Raw genomic sequence first — 9,618 nt, forward strand, 5'->3', positions numbered from 1 at the left:
ACTCACGTCATTGTAAGTGCCATAACCTAATCTAGTTCTTTCTCATACAAACAAACAGAAAATGTCCTGTTTGGTAAATATTTTGCTTTTGCTAAAAGCATAAAATAATTAAAAACTTTATTTTTTTTGTCTGTTTGAATAATATGTTGACCCTCGATTTTGCCAATGACACGGAGTCAGATAAGACGATAGAAATGAGATGAATTCAAGCCAAAAAGATAAATGACACAAAGATTTATAGTGGTTCGACCCTAGGTGATAGTAATGACCTACGTCCACTTAGTGTTCTTATTGATGTAATGAAAACCTGCGATCAGTAAAACAGGGTTCACCGAGTTTCGCAAGCTTAACAAAAGATACAAGGTATTGCATGAAAACAATAATTCTCTCTTCCAGATCCAAAAGATCCCTCAAATAAACCCTTTGAGTCTTATTTATAGGCTCAAGGATCTCCTTATGGGCCAATGAGTCTTGATTACATTTAACACAAGCGTATCTCAAATAATAATGGAAATTACAATTATTACATAAATGAGAAATTACATATCAATAGAAAGTATCTGATATACTGCAACCAGCCAAGTCGCCCATGAAATATGCCTTCTGTCGAGTGAATTCTCTTCTGGTTGATGGTCGACCAAAAACGTAATTGCTTAAATGGCTACGCGAATCCCACGTCCATACTAATCTTGTCACATCATCAGGTGAATCTTTTTTGGGTAAACATAATACTTTTAAAAAAACTTTTCATTATGAAAAAAAAAATCTTTATATAAAAGTTTGAAAAGTAAGTCTTTGGATATCAATAAAAAAATTGGCTTATTAGGATTTTTTTTCTGAATTATTAACAATTTAAATTGTTCCCCTTGATTTTTAGCTTATTAAAAGTCCCTCTCAAACTATCTGCGTTACTAAAATGTGTGACTCTGTCTAATTTGGCAAACGGAAGCCTGCCAAATTTTAAAATTAAACAAAATTTCAATTATTAAAAAAATAACTAAAAAATATTAAATTAAATTAAATCTTACAAAATTAAAGAAAAAATTGATAAAAACAAAATTATTTTCTCATTTTCTCTCACTTTTCCTTTATTTCACTTTCCCTCAAATTTGCACCAACCAAACAATCTCCAGTCTCAACAACACTCATCAATTGATCACAACAAAAATCTAACCAAAAAAAAATTATCACAACTATACAAATCAAAATTTCAATATCTCAAATTCATATACATCTAAAATCTGACACTAACAACAATACAAAAAAATCCAGATTTTATGTTCTTTTTCTCACACTTTCTCACCATCGAGATACCCTTAGACACTCAACAAATGAGAGAGGGAAAAGATATAAGATGGGCAGAGAGAGGGAGAAATGCATAAGGACAACATAGATGACACCAGAGCTGAATGTCGCTGAGGAACTCGCATGAGCCTAGCTCGTCCAGGACATTGCTACCTAGCCAGCTTTGAGCTCGCCCACATGCCCACCTAGCACCTTAGTTAATTTTTTCTCACCATCAAAATTTGACCTCTCTCTCTGATTGAAAATTCGTGGGCACGATTTAGTAGTGGTAATAGTTCAAGGGGACAAAAATCTATTTATTCTTTAAATTATAAGTGAGACATTGACGTAGCAATGGCATATTGGCACCCAAATTGCCACATCATCATTTTGTTAGCAAAATTAAATGGAAGTCCCACATTTCAATAATATGCATAGTTCGAAGGAAATTTTTAACAAGTTGAAAAATTCAGAGGCGTGATTTGAATTGATAATAGTTCCGAAGGAAAAATCCTAATAAATCAAAAAAAAAAAATTATGACTAAATTAGGAATTATAAAATTTATTCTAATTTCAAAAACAACTTCTCAAAAGTAATTTTAGAGAAACTAGGAGACCACAAAGAGCTTTTTTTAATGCTAAAATCTAAAAAAGAGCTCCTAAAAAATCTTTTGAATTAAGAATGATTATTTTCTAGTACACAAACACTTCAAAAAAAGTACTTAAAGAAGTTTAACCAATCAGAGCCACAGCCAACATGTTACAAGGTAAGGATAGACGCACTCTTCAGGTTAGTGCCAAACTCCCAAAAAAGACTTAATTCTTCATTTTGCATAATAATATCATCCTCAATACAAACCAGATTTTATATATCCAGTAACAGAGCACCAAACAAAAGAAAAGACAATAACAGAAATTAGTTGGAATTCCTTCTTCTCTCTTCCAGCAATGACATAGCCCTTCATCCATTTTGGCTCCACGCGCTTACGGATTCCACGCTCGTTCTTGTGCTCTTTCTCACGTTCTTCGGCATCAATGGAAGCTTTAGTGGCTTCTAGAATAGTTTCAGCAGATTGTGAGATAGATATAACCTCTTAGGTCACTTCAGCTTGGGCCTTGGCCTCAGTCAAATAGTCTACATGCTGTTGGGCCAAATGAATGTCCACTAGTATGTGGGTCTGTCTATCACTACCCCCATCCTCGAAAACGACCTTGTCCTCAAGGTCGGAAACACCACAAAACATGCTGAAGTGAAGAGCTTCCCATGTAGCATCGTCGGGACCATGGCGCTAAGACCTTAGGTATCGAGGATGTGTTGTGATACACACAATGCCCGTCTAAGATGGCAGTAGGAAGGAGCAGGGGCTTGTGAGCTTAGTTGAGTTCAATCAGCCCTGTAGCTGATTATGACGGTACTGTGGACAGATGGAACATCCTACTAATGAAACCACCATTGACTAGAGAAAACGAAGCTTGATGGGTTTGCACCGGAGTAGTGCCCACCCCGCAAACAATCTGCCCTACCCATTAAAGTGCCACTGGCAGAGCATGATGAGTATGAATGCATGGGACAAAAGCTTGTAACCACTGCATACCGAGAACAATATCTAACCCCCAAATAGGTAAGACGAACGAGTCAATAGCAAAACGGTGTCGCTGCAGCTCCAAGGTGACTTGTTTACACTGCTGGGAGCAAGTCAAATAGTTACAATGGCTTATATAAACCGTGAAACGTGTAGAATGCCCAAACATCAGAGATAAAATTCAAGTTGGAGAAGGACCTCCAATGTAGCGATGCGAAAAATGCGAGGATTGATTGAGTAAGCGAGCGTGTGTAATCTGACTTTGTCCTTATGTAGGGAGAATGATAGTGGGGATGAAAACCCATAAGGGCCAAACTGGAGGTGGCTGTTGGGTGCACGGAGATCAACAAAACTAGATGGAGAGTCGTCTCCATGAGTGGTGCCCGTGAAGTCGATCGGGCGATCCTTATAGAGTGAAGCTTTAGCCATTGCATCGACCAATCTGCCTGAACAACCCAGAAAAATGCCCCTTCGGATAGCCATCGTCAAACTGGAGATAAAAAAAAAAGAAGGAAAATCAAAGCAGACACACCGATAATACGAGGCATGAGTCCCGCAAATGCAGCTCGAAATTGTGAAACCGTTCCAGATTGGGTCAACATAGCAAGACAACCAAGGGGGTCGGCATAAATGGAAGCCCCAAATCGGTGCCGAAATTCCAGAAGAGACACATCCCAACCAGTGAAAGAGCCACCCCATTCATTCCATTGAAACCATGTAGATGGGTCATCGTCCCAAGGGAAAACGAACATGGTCAGTCACATCTTCAGATCAACTTGGGAAAGATCGAACAATGTATGAAGGTGGTACGAACAAGTCTCGACATCAACACCATCAAATCGAGGTACACGGACACAAGGAGCCGTCAAAACGGAATGCACATCTTGCAAGGAAGATCCATCAAAAGTTCGCCCAGGGATACAGTGTTCGTCAGACTCGGAACCGATAGGTCCCTTCCGTATCTCCAACAGAAGATCCAACCGAGAGTGGGAAGGAAAGAGCTGTGAAATCTTTGCCTCGGTGCGAACTCGATGCTACTCAAGCAAGGAGGTAAAGTGTTCCTGCTGAGAATCGACATGTTGTTTGAAGCGTAGCTCCATGGGTTTCAAGAGGGCAGCAAGTTCTTCGTTCTTCATGGTGGAAAAAGAGAACAATGAAAGCACCAATTGTTACAAGGTGACGCACTCTTCGAGTCAGTGCCAAACTCCCAAAAAAGACTTAATTCTTCATTTTGCATAATAATATCCTTAATACAAACTAGATTTTATATATCCAGTAACATAGCACCAAACAAAAGAAAAGACAATAACATAAATTAGTTGGAATTCCTTCTTCTCTCTTCCAGCAATGACACAGCCCTTCATCCATTTTGGCTCCACGCGCTTACGGATTCTACGCCCGTTCTTGTGCTCTTTCTCACGTTCTTCAGCATCAATGGAAGCTTCAGTGGCTTCTAGAATAGTTTCAGCAGATTGTAAGATAGATATAACCTCTTGGGTCACTTCAGCTTGGGCCTTGGCCTCAGTCCAATAGTCTACATGCTGTTGGGCCAAATGAATGTCCACTGTTATGTGGGTCGGTCTATCACAGCATGTGGCATCATTTTTTACCTGAATGAAATCGTCCAATTCCAAAAATAAGATCTTATTGAAAATGGTGCAAATTCATCTGGCAGAACAAAGAAATAATTTGATTTTCATAATTTAAGAAAAAAAATATTGAAAGAACTGAATTGAAGAAAATAGAAGAAAAAACGGTAATTTGGTAACATGGAATCTTGCAAGTATTTTTCAGGCGATGATGACAAGGATGTTGAATCTTCACTCCATTCTCCATCCAATATATAAATATATTTATGTAGATGTATATACATTTTTATTGTTCTAAAGAATTGAAGACATCATTTTCCATACATTATTGTATGAGAAAAAGGATACCTTTTTGCTCTATTTATTCACACATGATACTCTTACCTCCCCCATCTAAACTTCATTTATATTAAGCAGAGCAGAGCACTCTCTACAATATATGGGGTGGGCCATAGCACTTCACGGCGGCGCCGGCGACATCCCTCTTTCTCTTCCAGCGGAGCGTCGGCAGCCACGGGAGGATGCCCTTTATTACTGCCTCCAGATCGGCGTTCAAGCTCTCAAAGCAGGAAAGCCTGTCTTAGACGTTGTTGAAATTGTGGTATCTATAAAAATTCCTTAAGCTCAAGCTTTTTTTATTGGTCTGGATTTTGGGCTTTCTTCTTCTCAACTCATACTCACTTGCCCAGATTGTCAAATTTAGACTATGCTTTGGTCTGGTCTTTATATATATACACACACATACATACCAAAGTAGAATTGTTTAAAAGTATTAGAGGATAAAAAAGGGGTCTTTCAGTAAGTCTAATACTTCGAAATTGACAACTCTTATCTCTTAAGAATATGATCTATGTATGTAGGTCCGTGAACTGGAGAACAATCCACACTTTAATGCTGGTAGAGGCTCTGTTTTAACTTGCAATGGCGATGTTGAAATGGAAGCTAGTATTATGGATGGAAACACAAAGAATTGTGGAGCAGTTTCTGGCCTCAAAACTGTTGTTAATGCTATATCTTTGGCACGCTTGATTATGGAAAAAACTCCTCATATATACCTTGCATTTGATGGAGCAGAAGCCTTTGCAAGAGAACAAGTGAGTACCGTCTCTTCCTAGAATTCCTTGAAATTTCTCTCTTTTACTCAAAGAAGCAGCATATTGTTTAAATAACACCCTAGGTTTGTGCTAAATGCAACTGAAGGGAAAAGTCAAGACCTTCGGTATGACCATGAATAATGGCTATTGTAAGTCTCTTTTTTGTGTGATGCATTGAACTTCATGTTTAAACATTGTTTGCATGTTATAACACTGAAAGCTCACTAGCACGTGATTTCTAATTCAACTGTTTTGATGAGATGACTTTCTAGTTTGTGCCCTAGCATATCCCTTACATTTTTTAGCAGCTAAAAAGTGTCTTCTCCAAAAAAATTCTCTGCAAAGGTCTGAAACATTTAGTGCTTCATTGTTCATTAGCCCATGGTGTTTTTGGGTGATTCTTCACTATTCTTCTTGTAATTTCTGGTGCAAAGCTTGAAGCTAAGTCTCAAGGGGAGCTTGAGTAGTAGCTGGAGGGAGTCCAATAAATCACCAAACCAGTGGAAGGCTAGTTGCTTAAGATTTTCACAAAACAGGGTGTTGATTGCTTGTTTGTAAAGCAAATTAAAAGGGAGTTTTAAATTTGTTTTTCAACTTTGTAACTTGTAATAACTCTGTATATTTTAGTGGATTTGCTTCACCTCTGAATTAGGTCCCATGGAGTTAGTTGTAAGAAATCATGGTTGAACCAATTTAAAAATAATTGTCATTTTTTATATTTTCTTGCTCCTAACTTTGAACAAAATCTGATTTTTGTTTGATAATTTAAATGGATAAAAGAGTTTAAGCAATACAAGTTTGAGAGGAACTAGCTAATGTTTTTCTAATATCAGAAACAAATTTATATGCCGCATACCAAGTTTGCTTGTCAATGCTAATTTGGTCAATTTATAATTTTTTTTTTTGCTATTGTGATTATGTTTGTTGTTCTTAAAATTATAATTAATTATCCTTTTTCTATGGTTTTGTAAATTTTCCAGGGTGTTGAGACTGTAGACTCAAGTTATTTCGTTACTCCAGAAAATATTGAACGGCTAAAGCAAGCAAAAGAAGCCAATAGAACGCAGGTACATTTGTATCTCCTTCCTGCAAGTGAAAACTAAGATGAAACTTTATGCCCTTTTGTTTAAATGCAATCTTAGTACTTGTATCTTCACCTTAAAGGTTTACATGTGAATCATTACAGTTCTAGGGAAGTACAATAAGTTCATTCTTCTAATTCGAGTGATGTGGTAACTTGTATCATGGATTTACACAGCTTGATTATTCTGAACCAACTTCTAAAGTTGTGAACAATGAGAACTTGGCTTCAAATGGGGATAGCCAAGGGACAGTTGGATGTGTGGCTGTTGACAATGAAGGGAATTTAGCTTCTGCAACTTCTACAGGTGGATTTGTCAACAAGATGGTGGGAAGGATTGGGGACACTCCTGTCATAGGAGCAGGAACTTATGCCAACAAGCTTTGTGCGGTCTCTGCCACGGGCAGAGGTGAGGCCATAATCCGAGGCACAGTGGCCAGGGATGTGGCAGCTCTCATGGAGTTTAAAGGTCTTTCTCTTGAGGATGCTGCAGCTTATGCCGTGGACAGTGTTCCAAAAGGCACTACTGGCCTTATTGCTGTCTCTGCCACTGGAGAAGTCACAATGCCTTTCAATACAATGGGCATGTTCCGAGCTTGTGCTACTGAAGATGGCTATGAAGAGATTGGAATATGGCCAAACATCAAGAATTGATGATGATTTGACTGTTAATGTAATCTAACATTTTTACTATTTTATATTACTACAATATCTATGATGTCCTTTGCTTTTTGTATCATTAATTATAATAATATCACGTTTTCTATTTTTATACGGAAAGATTATGGGTATGAATTTTGTGCTTTTGTTGCTTTAATAATAATGTTATCATGATTTCTGTTTTGATTTTGAGGATGAATGTTCCTTGAATTTGGCATGTCATCACCCCAACTCCTCCCAACTTTACTCTCACCCCTTGTACAAAAGTTATAAATTTGTGTCCCATATTAAATGACGATAGCAGATTAGTAAAGATAAATTATCTAAAAGATTTTATGGGTTTCAAATGTCTCATTTATCAGTCTTTGAAGGTGTATGATTGGTTCATTTGTTGCCTAAAGGTAATACCACTGCTGCTTATGGCTTAGCTAGATATGGATTCAAATAGGTAACATGGTTACTTGGTTGGAAGAGATTTCACCATGTATTATAAACTATGTATTCCATAATTCTAATTAATGAGGACTTAGTCATTTGTCCAAAAAAAAATGTCTCATTTATTTAAGTTGTTTAAGAAAATTGTCCGATTAATTTTTTCAATATATATTCTAATTATATTTAGTATGCTTCATTTATTTCATGTTTTTCAAACTTTGGCCCTAGAATATAATTTGATGAGCTGTGTTGCTTATATATTTAGGACCACTTCTCTTTGATATAACCGATCACACTCTTAGTTTTTCATTAAATTTTGCAGGGAGCAAATCTAGACTTTCAAGCTTTTGCTTGATTTTGGAGAATTTTCTCCCTTTCTTATTTTAGCATAGTTCCTTTTGCTCTTTCTCATTTGATAAGGAAGCAAATATGGCTAGAGGTTGTGAGTGAGTTTAGCATGGACTCCCTTGTCTAAACGAGAAATTGGATGGGGACAGACTATTTTTCATCTCCTAATGTTGAACGAATAAGGGCAAGTATAGCAGGGCCTTCTTTATATTTTTTCTTCTTTTTGTTTTCATATGCTATAGTAACTTCTAAGACTATTTATTTTACTTTACATAAAATTTGATATTTTGGAATATATATATATATATTGTTATGTAATTATTTAAATGTTTAGTATTTTTCAATTATGACTGGGTTTGAGCTCTCATCTTATAAATATATAAATATAGGGAAATTCTACTATACAATAGTGGCATGCCGACGTTTCTGCTTTTATTACGTGAAGAAATTATAATCTAATTTTTTTTATATGACGGTGTATACTGTAGTTATAGTAGGCATCCCACCAATTTTTAGGAAATTCTGAATAATTTACGGTATCAAAAAAGACTTAAAAATAAATTTTTTCACCCGCGTATAAAACAGGCTTAAAAACAACCTATTTTTGTGTTTTCAATATATGGAAAGATTACAATTCATTTTTTTTATATGACGGGGTACAATATAGTTATTTAGAATCCCTCACAAATTTTTGGGAAATTCGGAAGAATTTACCGTGATGAAAATAAGAAATATGTTGTTTTGAAGCTTGTTTTTTACGCGCGTGAAACAAGTTATTTTGAAGCTTGTTTTCAGTATCGTAAATTATTCAGAATTTTTTTAAAACTGGTGGAATGTCCTAAATAACTATAATGTACACCGTTATATAAAAAATTAGATTATAATTTTCTCATATGCCAAAAATAGAGACACTCCTACCGATGGAGGCAAAAGGCATGCCCCCATTATATTCGTCCCCTATAAAAATATATATTAGTTTATGTGGGGATTCCGTCCAGCTTTTGATGAAGAATAAATCATGGTGGAGGTGATGTTAACATTCAGAGTAGGATTCAGGGTTTAAATAATTAGTTTGAGTGGTTTAGATATCTCTCTTGTAAGTTGTTATGTAACGACCCAAAAATGATAATAGGGTTTAGTGCCTTGATTAGCGTGTCAGGAGGACATAATTAGATATATGTGTGATTTATTGATTAAATGCGTGACTATGTGGTATGCATGATATATATGATGATATTAATATATTTAGATGCATGTTTATGAGTATTAGATATGCATGTGTGCCCGTTCTTGTTTATAGGGGCATATATGTAATTTAGCCCGTTAAGGGCATAAATGTGATTATATGTGTTAAATGATTGAGACTACATTATTATGTGGATATATTTGTAGTATATGGCTCGAGGCGATCCTAGTGAGCGAATTAGCAGAATAGTCACATCAGAGTTTAATACCTGGCTCAGGGTGAGCTTAGGGGTATATTGGGAAGTTTAATGTATATTTGAGATTTATTGAGTAATGGGTAAATATTTGGTAGTTAGTTG

The 9,618-nt window shown here is 36.2% G+C and overlaps 1 protein-coding gene across 1 annotated transcript; it reads left to right on the forward strand.

The window, feature by feature from the left end:
* Positions 1 to 4,602: 4,602 nt before the first annotated feature.
* On the forward strand, positions 4,603 to 7,426 carry LOC133830749 (isoaspartyl peptidase/L-asparaginase 1). Its single transcript, XM_062260806.1, has 4 exons — positions 4,603 to 5,057; positions 5,317 to 5,550; positions 6,531 to 6,617; positions 6,809 to 7,426. The coding sequence occupies exons 1-4, from the start codon at positions 4,896 to 4,898 to the stop codon at positions 7,283 to 7,285; spliced, it is 960 nt and encodes a 319-aa protein (XP_062116790.1). The 5' UTR covers positions 4,603 to 4,895; the 3' UTR covers positions 7,286 to 7,426.
* The last annotated feature ends 2,192 nt before the right edge of the window (positions 7,427 to 9,618 follow it).

Source organism: Humulus lupulus, chromosome 4 (assembly GCF_963169125.1).
Source record: "Humulus lupulus chromosome 4, drHumLupu1.1, whole genome shotgun sequence".
In the NCBI taxonomy this organism is placed as follows: domain Eukaryota; kingdom Viridiplantae; phylum Streptophyta; class Magnoliopsida; order Rosales; family Cannabaceae; genus Humulus; species Humulus lupulus.

Coding starts and splice junctions, on each gene's coding strand:
- LOC133830749 (XM_062260806.1), top strand. CDS start 4,896: ATGGGGTGGGCCATAGCACTTCACGGCGGCGCCGGCGACATCCCTCTT. Junction 5,551..6,530: donor AAGCCTTTGCAAGAGAACAA/GTGAGTACCGTC, acceptor TAAATTTTCCAG/GGTGTTGAGACTGTAGACTC. Junction 6,618..6,808: donor AAGAAGCCAATAGAACGCAG/GTACATTTGTAT, acceptor GGATTTACACAG/CTTGATTATTCTGAACCAAC.